Source organism: Argiope bruennichi, chromosome X2, assembly GCF_947563725.1.
Source record: "Argiope bruennichi chromosome X2, qqArgBrue1.1, whole genome shotgun sequence".
Lineage (NCBI taxonomy): Eukaryota > Metazoa > Arthropoda > Arachnida > Araneae > Araneidae > Argiope > Argiope bruennichi.
In genome coordinates, this window is record NC_079163.1 from 125,761,419 (window position 1) to 125,788,674 (window position 27,256).

General features: G+C 32.1%; 1 protein-coding gene across 1 annotated transcript in view; it reads left to right on the forward strand.

Moving 5' to 3' along the window:
• Positions 1–27,256, forward strand: part of LOC129960063 (uncharacterized) — a 120,498-nt gene that overhangs the window by 78,067 nt on the left and 15,175 nt on the right. The window contains exon 2 of the mRNA XM_056073121.1: positions 3,801–3,878. Coding sequence (XP_055929096.1) covers positions 3,801–3,878 — 78 coding nt within the window. The remainder of the gene's footprint in view (positions 1–3,800; positions 3,879–27,256) is intronic.

The window sequence follows — 27,256 nt, forward strand, 5'->3', positions numbered from 1 at the left end:
TGGTGTGTTGCTATTTACTGTTTCCATTGGCAGTTATGTATTCTTTTTCCACACATTATGTGCTTGCAGCGCTAGAATTTCCCCTATCGGCGTTTTTTGGTACTATTTTTTTCTTGATAAATCGAAACCGCATACTTTAATGTGTATGGTGGCCAAATTTTATTATATTTCGTTCATTATATCACACGCTACAAGGCCCCGAACACCTACTGTTATTTTTGATCACCCTGTATTTTAGAAATTTTTCAAAATACATTATCACTAGAAAAATTTATTATATTTGAACATACACATCAGAATCAGCCGAATGAGAACTTTCATCGAAAACATTTTCTGTACAATTATCCTCATCAGTAAAATCACTTTCTGTTTCTTTTAAAAGTCTCTGGGACTCTGCTTTATGACGAGGATCTGTAGGTAGGATGATGTTTCGAGCACCAAGACCCTTCTGCTAAGCCAAGTATAAAATTTGAACACTAAAAGGGAGGTCCGATCTCACAGACGTCGCGATAAGAAATGGCTGAAATATTTTTAAAAGCATCCACTGAAACCAGCTAAAAAAGTGCACGTGTGGTGAAGGTCATGAAACAGGAAGCTGTAGGGTCAATCCATTCAATTGAACTAAAAATAGAGTAGAGGTGACAGAAAGCCCATCTTTAGCGGTCTGACAGACCGCACTCCCCAGTTAAGGGTTAAGATATTTGACAGACAGGATTTCGACCCTGTCAGGATTCAGACTTGCCAGTAATTTATATGTTGAATCATGCCTTAATAATTTCATTAACTATATTTTTATTTGTTATGGTTAGTAAGAATGTTTGTTAAAAATTTTTAATCCCTCATTATTAACTTTTCATACTGATTATACTGTGAGAATGACTCGGACATAAGTTACTGAATAGTTAGCTAAAAATATGTTAAGTATAATTTCTTCAGAAAATTTTTATGATCATTTGCAAACATTAATGGTATTTCATATGCAACAGTTTTACATAAAATGTATATATCATTGTCAAAGGTGGTCATTTCAAGTCTCAATGTCATGTAGAAAGACCAAACATTTTATGTTCTTAGACTTTTAATACACTGTATACCAATAAGTATTTGGACGCCCATGCAAATGAGCATATCTGCGGTCCTCATCAACGTCAGGTCTTCTGAACTTAAATATCGTGTAGGAAATAGCATTGGCATTGATCACATGCAAGAAACCTCAAATTCAGAGCTGTTTGACTTCGAGAAAAGCCTAATTGTCGGATATTATAGAAACGTCCGATCTTTAAGGGATATATCTAGTGAATTAAACCTTCCAAAATCGACAACGGCTTTTGTCATTAAGAAGTGAAAGGTGTGTGGTGATTGTCGGAATGTATTTGGACCCAGTAGACTCACAAAACTAAGAGATTGAGGTCGACGAGTGCTGTCCAAAGAAATCTGGAAAAACCGTACCAAGCCGATGACCCACATACTACAGGAGTTCCAACAAGCATCCGGAACTATTGTTTCGAGAAATACCATCAGGTAGGAAGCAGATTTGCTTGGTTTCTATGGTATGTGCCGCCCATAAGCCTCTTATTACAAAATTCAACCGGGCTTCTTTGCTGAGATGGTGCAAGACACATCGAAACTGAACCGTAGATGAGTGGAAAAAGGTTCTCTGGAGTGATAAATCAAGGTTCAATCTCTACTAGTTGGATGGCAGAGTCTGGGTTTGGCTTATATATGGTGAACTCCTATTGCCAGAATGCGTTGTACCTACAGTAATGCCTGGCGGAAGTAGAATTAAAGTCTGGGGATAGTGGAAGAAAATACCATTGTCCACTATTACCATCTATAGTGGAAGAAAATACCATTGTCCATTATCCAAACACTTTTGGAAAGCATGCCCCTGAGAGTTAAGGCTGTAATTGCTTCATTTGCAGGTTCTACCAACTATTGAATAGCAATAAATTTTATTTATCTTATTTATCACAGGTGTCCAATTACATATTATTAGACATTACATTTTTTATTGTTTGCAAATTATACTGAATTTTGTATTTCTCCCCGCATTTTTCTACAGGATACTTGATCTGTAGAAAAAATGTCTCTAGTTAATTTTATTTTTGACAAAAAACAAAAATAAAGAGCAAGATATATTTTTAAATGGAATTCCAAGCCGTTTTTATTTGCATTTCTTTTATCTTCGCAAAGAATTTCAATAGTTTTTATAAACTGCAGCAAAATCTCTCGTCACCGCCATCCAATTAACCGGCAATACGAAAATAATGACTATTTCGATTATATAAATTTAAATCCGAAATTTAGACTTATGAGACAACAAAAAATGTAACAGACTAGAGAAGGGGAAATGTAAGCATGAGGGATTGGAGACAATTATGATATGCAATTATGATATTATGATACTCTCAAATGATAAAGATAAAAATAAATGAACAAAGAATTGAAAAGGAAGGCGAACATGATATGCGGCTAATAAAGTCACATGAAAAGAAATTGGCGAAGAATTTCAAAATTTCATAAAATCTGTCAGTATGTCAAAACAAGATACACGGAGTGACTAGTCTACACGAAGAATTTTTTTTAACTCTAATGACAATTTAGTAACCAAGAAGATATTCGAATGCATTTCATAATATAATTTTCAAATTTAACCTAATTTTGTTTTTTTTAAATATAAAATACATCTATATATTTTAAATAATATGTATTATTTTCCAAATTATCTATTTAATTGTGATTGACAGATCTGGAATCATGAACAACGATCGTTTTTTGCACCAGTTTCTTTAGATGGCATCACAAAACATAATTGGGTAAAACTATTAACAGTAATCAGAAAAGAAATTCTTTTTTTCTCTTAGATAAACGAGTTTAGTCTAGTTTAGTTGCATTAACGTCCCGTTAGAAAGCAATACTGAGGCTATGTTGGTGCAGACCTTATAAAATTGAGCTCTGGTCAGAGGAAATATTCTGTTGTATATATAATAAAAGAATTCGTTAATAGTCATATTTATTTTTAACTGAAATATATTTGTTTATTAAAGATATATGGATCTTCTTTAAATAGTTTTCAGAACAAGACGCAAAATATCATCTAGGTCACAATACAGCAAATAAAATGAAAAGAATATTTCTTTCTTTAAATTTTGTCATCGATTTTTTTTCTGTTTGGACAGCATCGTTTCTTTTTTCGACAACATTTTGCTTTTTTGAATCAAATTCATTCCTGATTATTCTCTAAACCTTGCAACAAGTTTCAGAGAGCAATCTAGAATTTTACAGCAGATCTAAAAATTCAAACATAAATGTAATAAATTAAATTCAATCTACTACTTTTTTTTTCTGTTTCAACTAAGGGTGATCACCCGGGCCTTTCTAAAAACGCCAAAGAAGAAAATCTTATTAATATTACGTTCTATTAAATGGGGCTTTAGGTTTCTTTTCGATATACGACATTTATATTTGAATGTCAGTAAAACATTTTAGTAAGTTTCTGATATGCATTTCTTCAGAATTTATCTCAATGAATGAGTATTAAGTTTATTAATGCCTAAATATGAGTTAATACACAGTTTACGTCTGCATTTTATCTTAGAAAAAATCTTGTGCTAAATTAATATACACATTCAGAGTTTTCAGAATTCATAGCATGACATAAAATTGTCGAATTCGTTTTATATCTGTAATAATGTTGAGTTACATATTTCACGTTTATTTTTTGTACGTTAGCTCTTTAATAACACTAATCACGTATTTCATTTTATATATTAACTAATAGCAGTTTAATTTTCTTTCAGCCATCCCTGCTGTTATTTCAAGCTCAACCTTGCACCAACATCCCTTTTCCAATGGAATCATTCAATTGATTATTGAAGGTAAAAAAAAACCCTGTTGTTCTATCATTTATTTAACAAATTATTTCTCAATAAAATCTTTATTAATCCTGTTGAAATAATAATACGTAAAACTATTTTAATATGATAATCACTGTGTTTAAACATGATCTTATTTTCATATTTGTGTTATTCAATTGATTATAGTTGAACTTATTTATTTTGAACTTTTTAATTTGAATTCGACGGTCATTTTTATCAGCTTGACTGACTTACCCTTTCTGAGCTTAATGTTAAAATATCATTTTAAATTTATGGTGCATTAATATAAAATCGAAACTAAAAATTGCTTTTAATTCCATTCTACACAGAAGATCAATTGTAGAGTTGTTGTATTCAAGGTTACTGGTTATTTATTTATTAAAACTGCAACTTTTGAAATAATTATTTTTAATACAAATAATTATAACTTTATTTATAGCCATTTTTGATAATTAATAAAATAGTTTAAAAAACTGTTAGTATTAAAAATAAAAACTTACTGCGATTCCACAGCTCAAAAATTGTCATCTAATCTTGCTGTACTCATTCTTAGGCACAATTTTTCTTTGCTCAAATTTTTCGATAGTTCAAATTTTTTATCATTGTCCCTTCAGTTTCGAATACACCATAATCGATATTGTAGTGATCGGTGTAGTTGATATTTTCTTAGGTTCTTTAAAATATGCCTATTAAATGAAAAATGATGAATAATTTCTGTTCAATGTGATCGTCAAGTGTAGCTGAAACCCTGGAGTAAGAGGTTTATGAATTTTATTTCAACATTCTTTAGTATCTTGGAAGTTTTTGACTTTCTAAAATGCAGTTGTGGCAGAAACGCCCACTTGTTTAGGTAGCCATTTGGTTGTGTGTTTGCCATTTGAGAAACTGTTATCGATATCTGCGTTCAGTGCATGAACTATTTGCAGGACTCGGATATTGTCCTACTGTATCCAAAGATTTCTTTATTGTGCAGACTCTTATTTTGCGATTTTTTTGCCAATTTTAAATTCCAGTTTATGGAAAGTGTTCATAAATGTGTTTAATATTAGTTGACAACAAAATTGTTTAGAATTTTTTAATTCTCATTGGTGCATCTAATTAGAAGAAATTCTTGTTATACTTTAGATAGTTTTATGCTAAAAAAATTAAGATTTTATTTGGATAGTTTTTTTTAAATGTGTTTATAATAATTCAAATTTAAAATTGGTAAAGCTTTCCAAACATTTCGTTAAGAGCTTGTTAAAGCTTTACTTTCTGTTGCACTAGAAATTTAGGCCGGCGACCTGGCATAGGGGTAGCGCGTCTTCCCCGTGATCTGGGCGTCCCGGGTTCGAGTCCCGGTTTGGGCATGGTTGTTCTTCTGTTGTTCTATCTGTGAGATGTGTGAATGTGCCCTCCTGTAAAAAGGGGTTGTGCAAGCGAATGAATGATGCGTGAGTGGCAAAGTCGTACTCTTGGCCCTAGTTGGCGCTGCTATAAAAAATAAGAGACGTTCCCCCTCAGGCTTAAATCGCTGTCTTCGTAACAGCGGGCTTGTCAGTGGCAAGTGCCATAAGAAACAAACAAACAAGAAATTTAGACTTTGTGAAAAAATAGAAAAAAAAAATGGAATCAGAGAAAAGCAACACTGATAGGGAAAACTATGCTGATGATAGCGATATTTTAAATGATGATGATTTATTTTACTCTCTAAAAGGAGCGGAAATGGTAATCCCCGATATACCAAATCCAATTAAAAGTTTTAAAGGACTGACATATAAAGATTTTAAATAATCATTGGATTCAGATTCAAATGAGATAAATGAACTGACAGTGCAGACGGATAGCAAAACACAAATGGCCACAAAAAGAAAAATGAAAACAGGGGAAAATCGTCCTAAAGATAAAAGACCAATCATTCCTCGTAAAGGCAAAGAGAAAGAAAGAAATGATAGGATTGCAAATGCTAAGAAGACAAAGAATGTGGATGCAAATGAAAGCGAAATAATACCAGATGAAAATAAGCAACCTTCGGACCATTGGGAATATTGGAAACATTTGAAAATATTATCAATAAATATAGGATTGCGGGTAACGCGGCTGAAGAACTGAGAGATTTATTTTTGAATTTTTGTCAAATTTTTCAGTAGCCAAAATTAATTCAACCAATGATAATCATAGATCAACATTCGCAAATGTGGTTAAAAACTAAACAGTGGCATAGTGGAAAATTAAAAAATTTCATTAAAACCAGGTATAACTTTTAATAGAAGGATCCAAGCCTCCAAAAAACTATTGGTGGGGGAAGAAAGGAGTCAAACACAACAAAAAATCATAAACCCGATGAAAAAGATAATAAATCAACACTATTGTTAAGACCTAAAGCAAACCTGCCTACTCAGGTAGTTAGATCAATTACAGAGACAATAGACTCATCGATTAAAATGAGAAAGACATTGGAAGCGAATATCAGCTCAAAGGAGATGGAAATTAAAATTATGAGTCTGAAGCCGGCAATGGGAAATGGAGTTCTGGTTCAGGTTGAAACACCGGAAATGATCATAAAGTTAAAAGATGCAATTAACAATCATACAAATCTGCAAAATGTATACAAGGCTACTACTCCACGGATTAGAATGCCTCAAATCATTATATATGATGTGGAAAAGAGTGAGAGACCCAGGTAGGAGGAGGAATTGGATTTTCTCAATCAAATCAAGTGAAGCAATGGGGAACATGCGGTTTCTAAATAGGCAAAAAAGAAGAGGTAGCTCGACTCACAGGGTTATAAGTTTGGGCCCGAAAGCGTTCCGAATAATTAAAGGTGAAGCAAGACTACAGTGTAGTTTCGGATCGTATAGATTTAGAGAATTTGTAGAACCCCTTAGATGTTTTAAATGTCTCAAATATGGGCATGCTCGATCTAAATGTATGCAAAAAGAAGAAAGCTCTCCAAGTGTTTGGAATTGCATTATAAAAATTGCACAAAGCAAAATCCAGAATGCAGAAACTGCAAAGAGTATTGCAAAAGAACTAGAATTATGATTCGAACGGATCATATTACAACATCGGAACATTGCCCTGTATTTATCAGGGAGAGAGATCAGTTGATCAAACAGACGAATTATGAATAATAAACCTTTCAATGGTAATTTTTGGAGTGTAATTCAACATAATATAGGTCGGGGTAAATAAGCGACAAAGGAACTTCCAAATTTGTTTGGGGACAGTATTCCAGATTGTCCCCAAGATGTTTACTTGTTACGGGAACCATATGCAATTAAAGGAAAAATAATAGGACTTCCCCTAGGATGGAGAATAATTGCTGAAACTTGCGGGAAGGCGATAATAGCAGTTAGAAACCAAATTATTTCTGTATTGACAAGATTTACTAGCGAAAACATAGTAGCAGCCGATTTGTCAGTGGGAAATAGCAAAATTACTGTAGTATCGGTATACTTCCTATCGACTCACAATAAGGAAGAAATCTGCAGGGAGCTTGAAAATCTGTTTGAACAGTTGGGAACATCATCCATACTTCTAGGAGGTGATTTCAGTCTTCATTATCCTCTGTGGGGAAATGAAATTCCCGATCATAGACCACAAGATGAAGTCGGCTCGTTTATAGAATTCACTTTTAAGAAAAACCTTGTTATTTGGAATGCTCCAAACTTATTGCCAACGTTTCAATTTGCACGTGGAAGAAGCTGGATTGATGTCCCCTTATCAACTAAAGACCTGCATGACAGAGAATAGGCTGGAAGGTAATCCAAAGTACTCTGAGTGACCATGGCTTTTTGGATTTTCAAATTAATATGGGTGGCAAAGTTTTTTCAGCAGAAAGGTTTAAATTAAGCAAGAGAAAAATTCGAAAAATTAGCTCTCAAGTGACTGAAAAATATGCTAATATAAGAGAAACCATGCAAAGGATAAAAACTAAAAAAGATTTAGAATTATGAGTTAAAGAATTTACAGAATTCATCCAAGGAATTAGCCAAAGCTCAAGCAGTAAAGAAATAAATCACCTCAGGCTCCCCTGATGGGACACTGAGCTGGAGAAACAAATGAAATTGATAAGAGCCTTGCAGCATAAATACCAACGATTTAAAAACATTGAAGAAAGAATGAAGAGAAGACAAATTTATAAAAAAAAATGAATCAATATACAGAGGAATGTTAAGAAAGAAAAGTAGAGAATGCTTTTAAAAGTTATGTAGCGGAATAAGGAGAAGGAATCCTTTTGAGCCACCTTATAAATTAGCGGAACATAAAATGAAAAAGAAAACAGTATTGCACGGTGTCAAAATACAGGATGGAACAAAAATTAAAAATACACAAGAAACTATTGTGAGATGCCTTTTCAAAGAGGAACAGCCTCAACAAGAAAATAAAAAGCAGAATAAAATAAGGAAAAGTATTGAGGAATATAAAACAAAGGAAAAATATAAAATATTCACAATAAATGAAATAAGAACAACTATTAATAAAATGGCTAAAAAGAAAACACTTGGATTAGACACCATCCCAATGGTGATGCTTGCTGAAATTAACAGTAAAAATCCATTCATACTTTTAGACAAGTGCTTAGAATTAGGTAGGTTCCTTAATCAGTGGAAGGTAGCAAAACTGATTTTAATTCCTATAACTAATAGGCCCTAAATCCTATAGACCAATTCATTTGCTAACAACATCAAGTAAAATCTTGGATAAACTGATAACTCAAAGAGTACAGCACTTATTAACGGCACAAAGTAGACTACATCATGATCAACATGTTTTAGATATAATCACTCTTGTGAAACAGCACAAAATGCACTGTGGAGTAAAATAAAAGGTGCGATGAATCAAAAACTAAAAACAACAGTTATATCTTTGGATGTAGGTGGAGCATTTGATTCAGTATGGAGGGAAAGCATTTTATATGCCCTTATAAAAATAAATTGCCCGAGCAACTTTTTGGAAATGATTAAAAATTACTTAAGTGAAAGACAATGCATTTACCAAGATGGAGAGAATAATTGGGGATTTATAATGGATAGAGGAATGTCACAGGGCTCATGCAGCTGGCCGTTATTCTGGAACTTGGTTATGAATTCTGCATTTAAGATCAATCTTCCAGAGAACTGCTTTATACAGACGTATGCCGATTATGTGCTACTAATAATCTCGGGAAGAACAAAAGATGAACTGGAAATTAAAGGAAAACAAATAATTCATAGACTAATAAAATGGGGCAAAATATATAAACTTGAGTTGAATGAAAAGAAAACAATTCAAATGCCTATTACATTTGGAGAACGTTTAAAATTAACAGACCTGCCTAACATAAAAATAGACAATAACAATATAAATAAGTCAAACAAATTAAATACTTGGAAGTTACATGGGACAGTAAATTAACATTTACGTCACATTTTAGTAAGGTCAAGAAAAAGTGGATGCATTAACATATAAACTAATGACAGTTGCGAATAAATTTTATAGAAAAAGGAAATACCATCTAAGAAGAATCTACATTGGAGCCATTGAGCCATTTGTTCTTTTCGGGCACGGGAGAAACATTAAATGCAATCCAAAGGGGCCCTCTCATCAGTATATCTGGGGTATATAGAATCATTTCTACCGAAGCCCTTCAAGTGATAACGGGAATTTTGCCAATGGATCTCAGAGCAACGGAAATATTCACTAATTTTCAAATAAGAACTACTAGTAATAAAGTTAAAATAGGAAACAAATGCTTCAGCAATAAAGATTATGAAATGTATTTTGACAAGTTCGCCCTGTAGAATGGTTTATTCATGGTTTTCAAATGAAAATCCCAGATATAGATGGAATAGAAATTTTTACAAATGGTTCAAAAGATGAAAATAAATTAGGAGCTGCAATAGTAGTATGCTACTATGGGAAAGAGATCGATAAAAGTCTTGTGAAATTATCGAACCTAACCACAAGTTTCCAGGCAGAAATGCAAGCTTTAAAGATGGCCATTGAATATTGTGAAAGGGTGGAGGACGAACAGAAGTGCTCAATTTTTTCAGATTCTCTGTCAGTCCTGCAAGCCATATAATCGTCACAATTGTAATAGGGAAATATGGACGATAAAATAAAAGATAAAAAATGTAAAAATTAACAATGGACAGAGTTGAATTGAGTTAAGACCCATATTGAGATATATTGTAATGTAAAGTCGGATCAATATGCAAAGTTGGCGGCACAGAAAAAGAGTGTTCATGTAATTGTCCCCAAATCAAATGGTGTCTTAAAATGGGAATTAAGAGAAGAAATAAAGCTACAATGATTTGACAGATGGTATATATCCAAAAAAGGAAGAGCAACTTACGACTTTATTCCTAATCCAGAAATAAGAATAAGTAAATACCATCCACTGGTAATAAAAATTATATCAGGACATGGGAGATTTCCTGCATATTTCCAAAGATTTGGAAGAATGCAGGAAAATAAATGCATTTGTGGAGGAATCGGCACTGTTTACCACTATTTAAAGGAATGAATAGAAATCTCGGAACTAAGAAAAAATCTGGAATAATGACTTCAGTACTGATAGTACCAGGTAATCTTAAAACTCTGAAGGACATGATGTCAAAAATTGCCAGTTTTTTACCAACTGTTTGAAAGTGTTCGGATTTCTGTTGTGAAACGAGAATTTGGATAAATATTTAGAATTTCGCGGAGATTTTCTTTTTGTGATGGCCTGTTCCTTGTTTAATAGGAAGATGAGAAGGAAGGTCAGTAATTGACCACTTTGTGGCCAATTACCTCGAAGAAAATGTCAGTTTGACAAATCGGTCAATGTAAAGATGGACAATTCTAGATAGCAGTCGGCCACAACAAATCCTGCCGATACTGCTACGTTCACTGGTGACAGGGTGGTCGGCTGTACACAAGAAAAAGAAGTTTCGAATACACCAAGTTTCACAGTATTTTATTACGTCATTATTTTACCATACAAAGGAATGAGTGAATGTTTGAAGTATACAGTATGGGCCAGAATTTTAACTGTATAATAGTAATAGGAATCTGTATAATAGCAAATATTAAGTATATAAGGTATCGCCTCTAGTCTGCCTCTAATCCAATAACTGATTTTTAAACCGTGAGAGATATACATATATTTCCAGTTTTAAAAATCCTCTAGAAGTTGTAAACTATTATATTTTATATTGTTAGAAAATAAATGTGCTGCCGAAAAAAATAATGATGTCTAATGTTGCGTACAGTTTCATTTTTCTATTAGACAGGCTTAGTAAAATATTCCCGACTCACATTTATTTTAAACAAAAATATTTCGTTCCTTCTCCTTTCTAAAACTGACAGAGTGATGTCAAAAAATCACTATTTGAGACGAATTTCCGCTATTCACTGGCCACCTGAAGAATAATAAACCAATCAACTCATAGCACTTCCGATTGTTGATTTGCTTACAACGGTGAAGTTCAAATTTGCAGATCTGACTATAAAAATGTATGCTGGATCTCATCCTTCTATGTCTTTGTCTTTTTGAGTTATTGTTCACAAGGAGGGACAGACAAAAATACTCCACACAAATAGATTTAATCAAATTTTTTGACAGAAAGTGGAATTGTGTTATGAAACCCTATATAGTACACCATCCGTCTAAATCTTTGCGTTTTCGAGCTATTGTATTTACGAACAGACATCTTTTAAAAAGTGGGGAGGTTGAGGATTAGGATCTTGAAAGGTCTAAAACATAGAGATTGATTGAAATTTTTGATGATCATGAGAAAGGAAAAAAGAAGCACCGTTGTTTAAAATATGCCATTAAACCAAAGAACAACATTAACTTTTTCATTTAATGTTAATCTACTTTTTCACTAATTTAGTTTCCGTGCCTTAACGAAGGACTGGAAATACAAGTATTTCTTTCAAACTAAATCCAAAAGGAAACATATATTGTTTACTAAATCATGGCACTTGCCCGGTATATCTGAATGGCTAACCATAGCAAATATGAGAACTAAGCTCAGATATAAAATAACCATCACCAGTCACGCTCCAATTCCTCCCATATGAAATACTTCCTGTCATCAGAGATATGGATAATGTAATCACATTATCCATATCTCTTAGTCACTACTGTATTCTTGAAGGAAGCGAGAACCTTCATAATTATAATGTGTCTTTTCACTCCCATATTTGAGGTCCTCACTCCTTGAAAAGACTTAGTCAAAAGGCATAAAAGATTCGGAAACTGGATTTAAACACCTAATTTCTTTTGTTTTTCACACAAAAATAATTATAATTATAAATTTTAAATAAAAATGTATTTCCATTATGTATGATGCTATTAATTTTTTAATAATGTTAAACTTCCAATCTCTAAAATTATTGCAAAGCCTAACCCTGATAAACCAATCTCTCTCGAAGTCTAATTCCCATTACTTAACATTCACTCTAATTTCATTGAAAAGTGAATTCCTTATTTATCTCCGACTTTTTTTTCCAGTCAAAATGGTGCAACGAAATTTAATTCACTTTACAATTAGAGCTAAAAGAGTAAAAGTTACTTTTGTCAGGATATCGACTCGTTGCCTTTAAGAATACGTTTTCTGAAAATCGGAACTTTTTAATTTCCCTGACTAAGAGATTCCCAAGTAGTTTTTCACATTTTTATTGATTGCGCAATAGTGAATGTGCTATTTATGTTTTTACAGACTAAAGATGTGCCGAAAAGAAGATATTAAAAAACTTTTTTAATTATGCTAAATTAAAGAGTAATCTTTCGTTCCAATACTGTCGAAAAATTGATATTTTTAAAACAGGTTCCCTTTCTTTTTCCTCTACCGGAAGAAAAAAAGAAACTAGGAAAAAAAAAATTACATTAAAATTCGGAGTAATCAATGGAAGAATTTAAGACAGCAAAGAAGAAAACTGGTAATCTTGATATTTTTTTTTTGGGGGGGGAGAGACTGCTCAAATAAGCTGAATGATTTTAATTTTACTTCAAATACGAATGTAGTCTTTTTTTAACTCTGATTTATTTTACCATCGCAGCCAGATCACCAGTATTCTCTAAAGCATAATGAGAGTTCAATTTTTATTAATATTGGAAACCCTTACCAAAATACTATATATTATTTCATCTAATGTAGAAATCATTAAACAAGAAGTGCTTCTATTAGTTCTGCTATGTACAAAATATTATTTAAGTAGTGTAAAAATAATTGTACAGTCGTCAACAAAAAAAATGGAACACCTCTGTAACTTTGTTATTTATTATCGCATCTTCACAAGTTTGATGTCGATGGGAATGATTCTAGGGGGATAGGTTTGATGAGATTGACAAACTGATTAACCGAGTTAATTAACATCGTACTTAATTTTTATCTCAAAATTTATCCATCAAATCTATCAGGTTTTTTTTTTTTACTGAATTGATTTGTCATAGTAAAATTTTATGGAATTATTCCATAAAACAATTTTATATATTATATTATTGCATATTAATTATAATGCATTTATTTATCATGATTTATAATTATAATAATAAATATTCCATAAAATAATTTAATGAAATTATTTTATGGAATTATGATAATTTCGTAAGCTATACAGTTTTAAAAAATGACGCTCCCAGTATGAAATGAATCTTATGAACTTTCGGCGATATCTCGGTAATTATTATATATTTTTTTAAAAAAAAATTAACTCATCTAAGGTAAAATATCATATTTCATAAAGTCATGAAATAAATGCATAACTAACACAAATTTAATATTTTTTATAAATTTGTAAAGATGAGTGCGAAAAAAGTGAATTCTAACATTGTTAAATTTTTACATGGGTGTAAAATTAACATGCTGAAATTCCGGAATCCAAAAAATTGTAACCATACCCTACATACTTATCGAAATATTTACAAAAATTATAAAATTTCCACCGCCGATTTGTATATCCCTCTTTTTGAGGGACCTTATATTAATATTATTTGTATTTATAGATATACTTTCGATGAATATCAGGCTTTAATGACCATTATATTATCACAGTTAGTTAAAAATTAAATTTATTTTCAGATCAAACGATTTTAATTCAATATGAATTTTGCTTTCTTTAAAAAAAATAATAAAGGGTTTTTTTCCAACGCAAACGGTATAAAATGTGATCATAGGACAGATTGACTGCTGGAAAGTTTAATTAATTTTTACTTTTTTTTTTTGGCAGTTATTGTTTGCAAGTAAATGAAATAGAGATCAAAGTTAATCCGTATCATTTATTACCATTCAGTAAAATAATTAACGCTAAAATAAGATAATTAATTAGAATCTATTTATATAATTAACGGTTTATGTTGAGCACTCATTCATAAATTTCTTTAATTAGGTTGAGGTTTAATTAGATTCCCTCAAAGTTATGAAATAATTTTCTGTTTGAAATTGCGTTTATGAAAAAACATTTTCAAATCTCTGGTTCGAGATACTGCAGCATGATAATCTGCTTGGCTCAAATCGTCTTAATTACAAGAAGAGCCGTTGCATAACAGAAAGAATGTCCATCACTCTGTCGTTCTTACAGTAGTAAACTTAATTATTCTTCTATACGATTACTAGTTTTTTCCGCTTGAAAATAATCTATGCTTTAAATAAAAATGGATCATTACATTGGCCTAAAATGTCTTTAAGTTATTCGCATCTCACCAATCAACGACTTTGAAGGAAAAAAGAAAGAAAGGAAGAAAGGGCTAAGCAATCCATTTTATTCGCTATAAAAATGAAGGTTTATGTTGATTTCTTATTGCAAAATCAGTCAAAAAAGCCTAATTGATGAATTGATTTTAAAAGTAATGGAAATGCTTCAATATTTAAATAAAAAGAAAAAAGTTTTTATATTTTTATAAATCATACTCATATTAAAGAAAAATTTGAATTGTGTTGTTTTTTCCTCTGAAATTCTTGTAATAAAAAAAAGCGAAAAAAGCCTTATTTTGCTGTTAACAAGATAAGATTTCTTTAATATGCGGTCCTCGGTAGGTTAGCTCTTTTGGGGCGGAGATTTCAGGAAACAAAATTAAGTATATCTCAGAAATGACTATGAATTTCGAAAGGAAATTTGATATACATATAAAAAAAGAACCCTACTGAATAGCATTATTTTAAAAATCTCGATTTCTATAATGGAAAATTTTTGAAATAGCAGTTAATTAACTATATTAATTAGCTCGTTTAAACAGTTTCCCTATCTCAACAAATCTGCCCCTTTAAACCATTTCCTTCGATTCCAATTTTGTGAAGATGCAATAATAAATAACAAAGTTACAGAGGTATTCCATTTGTTGTTGTTGTTGACGACTGTACGAAAACTGCCTACACTCATTTCATTGATATAAAATATATTATTTCATTTAGTGTAGAAATCGTTGTAAGAGAACTGTCTTTACTTAGTTCCACTGCATACAAATACTGTCCCATTGAGTGTAGAAATCATTAAGCGAAAATGATCCCTATTTTGTTCTATTGAATATAACATATTTTTCCTTTAATGCAGAAATCATTGTACGAAAGTTCCATCGTATATAATATCTTATTTCATTTGGATTAGAAATTACTATACGAAAACAGTCTCTGCGTAGTTCTATTGTTTAATTTAGAAAAAAAAAGGAGGGAAAAGTAAGCGGGGAATGCGTGAAGCGATGCATTTATAATTAATTTCATATTTAAAAATTTGACATAAATAATTGGCAACATAAATAGCCAGGAAGAATGCTCCTCGGCTTTTTTAGTTTACGAGGGTGAATCAATAAGTAATGCACATAATGTTGAACATAATAATAAAAAATGCAGTGGATGACGTTATGAAACGGAGATGAAAGTATTGCCAATTTGCTGTCTCTCGACGTAACTTCAATTTATACAGACGTATTTGTCTCTCACTGGATCTGTTTGAAAATCGAGATCACATATGAATAAAATGCCGTAAATAAACTGGGAATAAAGCCGCTGTCGCACGGCCCATTTGATGTCTTCTTCAGATTTAAGCTTCTGACTGCCTAATAACCTTTTTATGGCTTCCAGAAGAAGAAAACCTGAAAATGACATGTCCGGTCTGTATTGTGGGTGCTCCAAAATTTCTTTGTAATTTTGCATAAACTGTTCCCATAACTTGCCATAAAGCAATCGGAGCATAATACCTTCAGGTTTTCATCTGTTTGGGTTCATGAAGAGGTTACTCGATTGTGAGACGCTCGACTCTGACAACGAACTTACACAAGGGATGAGACGACGACGACGTACTATGAGATCTGTATTTTCAAACTGATCCAGCACTAGGGCAAATGCCTCAACATGAATGACAAATATGTCGAAAAGTATAACCGTCATTCATAGCGGTACTTCCATTTACTTCTCATATTGTCAGTAATTGCACTTTTTATTAATGCATTCAAAATTATATGCGTTAGTTATTGATATTTCCTTGTATTTCCAGAATATAAAGAGTTCTGTGTGTTAGCTTCGTCATAGGGTGAAGATAATAGGTTTAATTTTGCGTCTTTGGATTCCTTTCCATTGCCCGATTACCGTCATGTTGGTCTGCTGGTAAATTCTCGGCTTCGGTGCAAGAGAGTTCCGCCTTCGAAATCCGACTCCATTAAAGAACCTCTGTGTAAACGATTCAGATGCGCGTTAAAAACACTCGGCCTAACTATTGAGTCTTCCCAATAGTGAGAGAGGTAGCCGGCTCAGGTGCTGCCCTAGTCATCTGACTACGGTTCAAATTTGCAAAGTTTGTTCTGCAAGTGTCATCGTATAGTTTCGAAATGGAGGTTAAATATTGTTAGTGGTCAGATTAGGCTCAAACTTGTTTTAAATCTCTATTACTGACAAAACAAAAGGTTAGTTTTGTTTTAATAATCGTGTTCGCATGTGCGGAAAGAGATAGATTGATTTGAAATTTAGTACAAAGCTACAATTCGGATGACAAAACCGTTAGTTATCGTGAGCACAGACAATTATCATTCAAAAATGACAGCTTTGGAGTCAGAGAGATCTAATGGATCATGGCGATTCATCAAAATCTCAAGGACGAATTATTTCAAGCTCGCAGCATTTTCTCTTTGTATACTTCGTATACGATAAAGTAAAAATACTTTGAAGCCGATAGCTTACATCATTCTTGAAGAATTCTAAATACCCTTCCTGTATATAATTTTTGATGAAGCATCAGGCACCTGATAAAAAAATTATGTAGATGTTTCCCACCCCTGGAGTACAACAATGGAAAAGTGATAATTCAGTGTTACGTTCCTGCTCAAAATGCCACACGTACAGGTGTTTAAAGATGCTTCGAAATGAATGCAGTAGATCAGTGGTATAGAATCTGGTTTGAACCTGGATGTGATTTTCATTCAAATATATTATAGTTAGATAGTTCTATTTTAGAATAAATCCCATCTTACAATCATAAGTGAAACTTAGTTGTCTCAATTACACTTTTCGTAATATATTATGTTTTTATGGATAATATTTAATATGTAATATCGCAATTATTTTTGTTATATAAGAAACTTTAAATAATCACATATGTCCTTGTCACGATTATAACATATTTGTTTCACATTGTAATTTCGTTAATTCAAACGTTTTTACTTTGGAATTAGTTGATAATTTGTCTTTTCGCCGGGTTTCATTAGGTGTCTGTACACTTAGTACTAAAATATCGTCTTTAATTTACATTTATAACTGAGAATTGAGGTCAATTATAATTCGTTTCATTAATTATAATTGATTAATTCATTAATTATATATAATACAATCTATACTTTGTATGCTCAGGAATCATAAATGAATAATTTTTATGATTATTCGAGGGGCTTTAAACTTGAACAATGTCTTCGATTAAAAGGGCACTAAAAAAACCTCCCCTTTTTTTTCCAAACTTTGAGCTTATTAGATGTAAACTGCATTTCTTATTTTGGAGTGACTGAATACAGCCACTGTATTAGAAACTGTTATATAATGATTTCCTATTAAAAGAATTTGCTTAGATAAATTTTTTTTCATATAATGCTAAATTATATATATTAAATTTTTTATTACAACTATTATTAATTTATTTATTAAAAGTGTTAATTTCCCATTTGTTTTATATAATTTATTTAAAATTTTATGGATTAAAAAACTTTACTAACATTTTCAGTTTAATATTAGTTTCAGATTAGTAAAAATTTTATTTTTATCCCGTCAGCTTCGAATTAGCCAAGTTCCACTATATATATTTCCAAAAAATTAATTCTCCAACTTTTGCAATTGAAAATATATTTTCCTGAGTTAATTTTTGTCTGAGCCTTAAGCATACAAAAAGAGCTCGCTTTATTTTGCAATTTATTTCCACCTACGTCTCATTTTTTTTCTCGTTTCTGTCAAACTTTTCAAGATGAAATATGCTTTACTTGTACATCTAGTGTCGGATGAAAAGATGTGAGCAACTCTCTCATCCGTCTTCATCCTCATCCATCTGGAAAGCGAGCAAAATATTTTTAACTCATATGATCGATTCAATTGTCGTCATATTAAATCTACCTACACGATTTTCAAATGTATCGAAACATTTACTATTTTAGTCTCTCTTGTTTTTTTTTTTTTTTTTTTTTTTTTTGGAATTTTGGTTCTCTTTGCTAGAAAGATTGAACCAATAAAAATGTTATTTTGTTAATCTAAGTTTGAAAAACAGTTTAGATAAACAATGAAACTATTTGTCTGCGTCTTCTTGTTAGAGTATTTCAGGTTGCGATCAATGATACTAATCCAATAACTTTGGCTTCATTTTTTATTTAATTGATTGATATCGATATTTAATTTTAAATGTTCTATGGACATTATTATAGGAAATATAAAAATAAAAAAAAATAAAGATGAATACACCAACAGTTAGCATTTTACATTCCTTGTTTGCTTGCATTCTTTTTTCTTTACCTTCTCATAAATGAAGGACAAGGGGATCGAAATTAAATTTGGTCTAATCAGAACAATCTGTAGCTCTAACTAAAATACGAATTCATTCGATAATTTGTAGATAGATTATTCAAAGGATACGCTGAAAGATTCATAAAAAAATTCAGTTAGGGGAACACAAGATATTGAAATAAAAAAAAGCTGCAAATTTCAATGCAAGCGTATACATACTATTTAGCGATGTAGCGCAGATTGTTCAATGTGGGTCCCGACTTTAGGGTATAACATATTAAGACCATCAACGGTGTGTTCAGCTACTAACCCCAGCTGATCGCCAGTGATTTGTCGTACATGCAATGTTATACGGTCTTTCACGTCAGCCAAAGTTGCAACATTCCCCCAATAAACTAAAATCTTTAAATGGCATAACCAAAACTCATACGGTGTGAGATCAGGAGAAAGGGCCAGCCAATGAGTGGGATCTTGCAACAAGTTTCAGAAAGGACAGTTAATCACTCTGTCGTCGGTAAAATATTGCTGCGAAAACCTCTGCACACAGAGTTCATTTTGTGGAAGGGTATCATTCTGCATAAAAGTAGTAGGTGAAACGTATTGTAGCTGCTAAAGTTGAAGTACGACGAAGTTGTTGAGCATGTCATGATATCGAAAGGCCGTTACAAAGTGGTATATTTAGACGAATGTAGAGGAGTTGTCTGGAATGCACGCGGGTTTTCCATGATTTAAATTCACCAATTCTGTGTATTCACCGTTCAGTTGAGATAAAAATTGTGCCTCGTCACTCCACAGGATGTTCCATAGCCAGAAATCATCCACTTCTATTTGGGCATTAAAAGTCAGTGCAAAAGGTAAGCGACATTCAGTGTTAGTACCGAGTATTTGCTTATACGGAAAAAAGTACACTATTTTTCACAGTATCTCCTCACTGTTCCATATGATACGAATTGTCGTGGCAATGCACGTGCACTACTGATTGCATAAAAATTCATCAGTGACTGATCGACAAGGGTCGTTGCTACTTCTGGAACGACTTCTGCGCTCATCGGCTTTCGTTTTCTAACACGTTGAACGCATAACGACCCATTTTTTTTTTCAAATCGAAATGTCAAGTCACTCACACATTCTAGAGATATTGGTCCCTGTCGCAACTTCTTTCGAGGTCGAAATTCACAAAGAGTTGCTACTGCATTTCCTTGGTTTTCATAAAACAGTTTCATAATTAATGCACTTTCTGAGAAACTAATAACCATCGTGACTGAAAGAATGCTACTCACTCAATCTTTTCCTTTTCATACCCAGAACTTACGCTGAACCATCTGCTTATGCAAATCAGATTATTTCACTTGCAGTGCCTTAACTGCAGTTCTTTGTACGACTATTCTAAAGCTAAATGCAAAAAGTGAGAGTTTAAAACTCTTATTTTAAATTCCGTAACGCTTGAAAATACTTATTTAGTCCACAGGTTTTATTGCACGTCTTTTTAAGCATTTTGGCTTTAAAGCGCCCTCTAGCAGAATAATTAATTATTAATTTTATTATTAATCTTAAACCAATTATTTTTCCTGAATATTCCGGGTAAACTATCCTTTGAACAGTCTATCGACAAATTTTCAAATAAATCCGCATTTTAGTTAGAGCTTTAGTTGAATACGCCAAGTTTAATTATGATCACCTTGCACAGAAATTTTCCAAATATTTTCGTTTTCTTCATTATAGAAATTTTCCAAATAATCCTCAAATCCGACAATCAACGCGTCCGACAATCAATGTCAGTGATTGTAAGGTGAAACAATCTAGCAGGCTCAATAACAAATAACGATGTTTATTCAACACAAAAGCCCGAACACACAGCCAAAGTGCACTCAAGAACAGCATTCACAATAAATAACAGTACCTAAGCAGCAAATACACTGAAGAGCCAAAAAAAAAAAAAAAACCTGGTATAGCGAGTCGTACGCAAATAACGGATGTGTTCAACCAATCAGAGTAACGCGATGCAATCGACAATGCGTATATAAGACAGCAGGTATCTGATTCTTGCTGTTACAATGGCAGGTTATCAAGATTTAAATGATTTTCAACGGAGACTAATCGTCGGCGCACGAGAGATGTGGCACAGCATTTCCAAAGTAGCCACGAAATTTGGATTTTCGAGCACAGCCATTTCAAAAGTGCACCGCGAATATCAGGTTTCCTGTAAAACTTCAAATTTCCGACTGCGGTAAAGCCGGAAAAAGACCTTGACAGAACGGGATCATCCACAGCTGAAAAGAATCGTTACACGAGATAGACATTTAACACTTCCTCAAATTGCTGCGGATTTTAATGCAGACCCATCAACAAGTGTCAGTGTACACACTGTGCAACATACCCTAATTGATATGGGCTTTCGCAGCCGCAGACCCTCTCGTGTATCATTGTTGACTCAGCGGCACAAATCTCTGCGCCTTGCCTGGGCTCGCCAACACCGTCATTTGACTCTTAATGATTAGAAAAACGTTGTCTGGTTTGACGAGTCACATTTCCAATTGTATCGGGCGGATGGTCATTTGCGGGTGTGGAGAAAACTTCATGAATTCATGAATCCCTCATGCCTACAAGGAATTATTCAAGCTGGTGGAGGCACGGTGATGGTATAGGGCTTGTGCAATTGGAATTAAATGGGACTGTCCATGATAGATAGTTCATGATAGTACAGACTCGACCATGATAGATCAGCAGTACGTTAATATCCTTTCTGACCACCTGCATCCATTCACGTCCAGTGTACATTCCAACGGACGTGGACAATTCCAACCGGATAATGAGCCACTCCACAGGTCTACAGTAGCGACCGAGTGGTTCAGCACTCTTCTGAATTTCGTTTCCTCTCTTGGTCACCTAATTCCCTTAACATGAACATTATCGAGCATATCTGGGAATGTTTTACAACGTGCTATCCTTAGGATATCTCCACCGCCTTGCACTCTCATGGCTTTGTGGACCATGGCCTTGCAGGAATCTTGATGTGAGCTATCTACAGAATATCTTCATACATTAGTTGAATCCAAGCCATGCCGTGTTGCGGCATTCCTGATGCTTGTGGGGGCTCTACACGATATTAGATTGATGTACCAGTTTTTCTGGCACTTCAGAGTAGATTGTTAGCAATCGTAACAGTACGAAGCTCTCAGAGAGAACTCTACTACTCTTTCTCATCCATGCTACTTACTGGCAACACAACTCGTCGTATGTCTCAGCATAGACTGGCTACTTAGCAGATCACTTAAAGCTGTTTCAATACTTGACTGACTTTAACTCTGTCTCTTAACTTCTTATAGTTTACGTGACAGAGATGTATAACAGACAGAGAATAGAAAGATCGTCATATCTATCACCAAAATTCCTGTAGCTTATGTAATCTTCTATTATGTAATCTTCTATTTTGTCAACAAATTCGCCACCAAGGCCAAGTGTGATTCATGCGGCATCCGTTTAGTATCTATCATATTTGTAAAACTGTCTTCCTTGCGATGGAACTAACAGAAAAAATTACAAATTAGTAACAATACAAAGAGAAAGTATTATAATCGTCAAAAAATTCAACCTCGAGATTCTGAAGAATATTCACGTTTCAGTCCTCTTTGAGTCCAAAAATAGGGAATATCTGGGAATATGATAACTTAAAAACACTTTGAGCTGGATGGATAAAATTTGGTATGAGGTCTTTGAACCAAATTTGTAGATATATATACCAAATTTTAAACGAAATCTATTCCCAGGAAATTTATCTGTCTGTTTGCCTGAGAGTCAAGTGAGCATAATATCTAAAGAACGTAAAAAGCTAGATAGATAAGAATTCGGTGATGCATAGGTTAAACATCTAAAATATAAATTCTTATCAAATTTTGAACCATATTTGTCAAAGAGTCTGTTAGTCTGTACTTTCGTATGCATGTAAACGCGATAACTAAAATATGTAATTCATCAAAAAAAATTGGTACACTGTTTTAGTATCAAAGATATAAATCTTTTTAAATTATGAAATAAATCTGTCAAAGGACTGTCAATTAATATATTCTCAAGCATGTAAACTTGGTATCACAAAAATTACAACGACTTAGATTAATAAAATTTAATGTGTGATCTTGTTATTAAAATTGCATTTCTGTGCTAAATTTTGGTTCCAATCGGTCGACAAAAAGTAATCCATATATATATATATATATATATATATATTTGGTTTTCTTCCCAATTCTATGCGAGGCACAAAACTCTCATTTGTAGAACTCTGCAAATAAAAATCTGATCATTCGTGATGTTCACGGCTCACAATTGTGCTCAGGGCACTCAATTTTTATTCTTGAGAGAGGAAGGATATCATCTTTATTACGAAGTAAGCGAAAAAGATGCTCTCGAAATATTATTAATTATTCCCACTTGCTTTTCCCCACTTCCGTATAATTATCGCTTTTCAGTAATCGGTGTACAAACATTATTGCACATATTTAACCAATCAAGCGCAAAGGAATCAAGCAGAGGTGTGTATGTTAAAAAGGAGAAGAAGAAATGCTGAAATATTATAATAAATACAAAGAGAAGAAACGGATTACGTTTGAAAGCAATGAACAATAAGAAAAACGCGCGGGCATGTGTGTGTGTGTGTAAAAAATTAAAGTGCCATAGAAATAAGAAGTGGCAAACTTTTAAGTGATAAAATGAGAAACATTGCAAAATCATAAAAAAACTTTTCCACGCACTCTTTTTAATTAATTAGAAGCCTTCCAAATATTTCGCACGATTACTATATTACAAAAAATTTCTCATTTGACATTTTAAAATGAAAAGCAGTTTTGAATATTTTAGATTCTACCTCTTATCATTTTGAATCTTCATACATTCCAGTCAATTTTCGAAACTAGTGAATTCCAACATTTTAACCAGCTAGTTATTTTAGTTATATAACGTCCTTTTAATCTAAAAGTGGGCTATTTTCGGACAGAACTCATACCTTTTATGTTTTGCTCAGATGAAAAAGAATGGCACCTGAATTGCTTTAATCTTCAAACTTTTCTTTATATGAAACACAGAACTGTAAAGAAATTCAAAACTGCAGCACATCAGGAAGAGAACGAAAAATTGATTACAAAATTCTATTTTTAAAGTCATGAAAGAAAGAAATTCAGTTTACAAAAGTTAATAAAATTAATTTTTAAATACTCTTTATTAATAAACTAAGAAGTTGAAATTATTTTCTACCTTTTAGACCTTAATTTAGAATTCATTTTAATAAATAATATAAAATAAAGAAATAATGTTTTTCAAAATTCATTAGGAGGTTGCTTGAATGGAATCAAAATTTAATTAAAGCAATCGATTAATTGATACATAAGTTTTGAAAATATTGAAATAGTGAACATACTAGTTTAGAAAATCTAGAACACGCTATTTCACTAAATTTCTCATCGAAAAGTGGGATGAAAATCAATTTTAAAATTTCATATAAATGTACTTACGTACGCACTTTTGTGTATGCGTGCATGTTAGCACTCTACGGAGCAAATCGTTTGTGCAAGAACAGCTAAAATTAGCGCTGATATATTTTGGAGGTTGGAAATGTGCAACTCATAGCAATTTTTTTCAAACTTTTATTTAGTGAAAAATTAAGTGAGATTTCCTGCGACAACCCTTAAACATATTATTGAGCAAAACTGAATGTTGCACCATTTTAAGATTTAAGAAAATTTGATACCAATTTAGTAACCATGCAGATTTTTTCTAAATTTTGGTAATTTTTCAAACTATTTTTTTGCATAATTTTCAATAATGAATTTCATTATTGTAATAAAATTCAAACTGTTTCATTGGTTCATCAAATATTTAATCGCATAATATTCTGCCATTGTTGAAATATTAAAAAAAAGAAGAATTATGTTTAATATTCGTGTAGCTTACATAACGAATTAGAAAGTGAAGTCATAGTACCACTAATCTTATACAGTAGAATACAGTCATAAGACTTACCTTTATTAAGATGGTCCATGCACACAATGAACAGAGCAGGCATAAAGCTATTAAAATAACACGGTTTTGATGTCTGTGATAGTTTGATGCTTAAAAATATTTTCTTAAAAAATCATAAACATTAATCCCTGCATATGAGATTTAACTGAAAGCAAGCTGAACCACTATTTCCAATGGGTCGCCGAGGATAGATAGTGTTATATAAAAGTGTATAAAAATAACTAATTTATATCATCAACATTAAGGGCACAAAATTCATTCTTAAAATTGGTGGCTCAGAATAGTGGATAACAGTAAACCAATACATAACAGAAGTGAAAAATGAAAGACAAAAGGGCAGTATTGGAAAATGGGTATTTTGAAAAGTCTGACTGTAGTGCTTCATGTAAGAATAAATCTTTTTTCAGAAACTGCTGGTTAATTTTCCAAACTGTCAGTAGCCAAAGCCAAGTCTTCTTTCATAGAAATATGAGTTCTATTGACAAGAGAAGAGGTAGGCGGGGGGTTAATCCAAGAATCTTGGCACCACATAGGGGACAGAATTATAGCCAAGAATTCCGGAAATTATATCCCCTATAACACTGTGTGGGCGTTGTAGGATTAAGGCGCCCATCGAAGATTCTGTTTCTTAGGGTCGGAGAAAAAATAAGCCAGACACCGTACTTTGAAATGTCTTGTAATATCATCCCAAGACATAACAAATAATCAGCAGGATCTGAAAATAGATTGCTTGAAGCGGATATTGGGTGAAGTAGTTACTACGAATTTTTTTTTTCTTGCTTAAAATATTGTTTAGTTTAGAAATACTTTTATTTGACTTGTCTTGTTTCATGTTTGTAACAATGGAAATTTGTAATTGTTTATCCCCTCACTTCCCTATGCGCAAAAAAATTTAAAGTTTAGTACACTTGTAAATTCTATATGAAAATACATTTTTATATTTTTATAACTTAATCATTAATTACATAAAATTTTCATTTAGTTTCTGTGGTGACATCTGGTAGCGAGTTTAAGAAAAAATATATATCAAGATAAAATTAAAGAATGATAATAATAATAAGTATCTGCTACTTAGTGCACTGATAAAATAATCAATTGTATTTTTGTTGCAATTTTCATGATTTAAATCTCGTTGCTTAGTTTTATTCTAAATAAAAATTATTCATTCTAATAATTTGAAAGATTTAAATTCAAGAAAATGATAAATTAAATAAAAGAATAATATTTCTTCGAGTATTGCCCTTGCTAATAAACTTTTCATGACCAAGCCTTGTTTATTATTTCTCAATAATAAATGCTTGTCTGTTCGAAAATTATTATTCATCGAAATTTTTGATACATCAAAAGGAACTTTTCGCTCAGGAAACGGTTAGCTTCACTAATAAAAGCAATATTAATATTATGATTGTATTCATGGGCATATTTATTCGGATAATGAATGAAATTTAAAGAATGTTTGATTACAAAATGTTTCATCAATGTTTGACTAATCTGTAGTTTCGTGATTATGTACCAACTTTAATTCCATCTTCTAGAAGAAGACCTAATAATGACTAAATAAAATGTGTAAAATTGATCAAGAAATTTTGAGCAACAAATAATTTTAACTCTTTCGAAAAAAGTTATATTAATGAATCTTTAACAAATTTCAATTTATTTGTAAGAGAGAGAGATTTAAGAATAAACAAATAGTTTTATTTTACACATTGCATTCTCTTATAAATTTTAGTACAGACGCTTAGTTTATTTCGAATTTTTATTAAACAATTGTTTATTCAAAATGCTGTGTGCTATTTGCTTATTAAAGTTAATTATTTACTGAAATATGATTATTAAACTTACATAACAATTATAATTATTATTAGCTTATTTATTAAATTCCTTTTGGTTCATACCATGCTATCACACGAATATTATGTATAGTGCAGAATTAGCCCTTTTTACACACTTTTCAAGGGACCTGCAAAATATTGCTGCAATCTGGGGAAAATGTAAAACATGGAAAGTCACTTACCTTAATGCCGGAAGCGTAAAAGCGGAGTAATGTAGTGCAAATAAAAGCGAACAATCTTTAATAATAAAATTAAAAGATAAAATAGCAAAAAAAAAAAAAAAAAAAAACATACTACTTCAAACTTTCAGTAAACAAACAATTTTACTATAAAACAGAAAGCTTACAATTATATTTGTGAGATTTTCTTAACATCCTACACTTTTCTTGTTCCTTTTCGATTTTCTTTGTTAGAAATCAACAAAGTGAAAAAAAAAAATTGATGGAAAGTGTTTTCCTTCCATTTGCACAACTGTTTTTGTTGCTTACCAATGTACTGTTTTTATGTTACTATCGAAATTAATTTTCTTTTCTTTCTTTGTCGATTGCAATAACAATGATTCTTACAAATTCTAGCATCTTAACCAAATATTTATTTATCCCTTCCATATAAAATATTA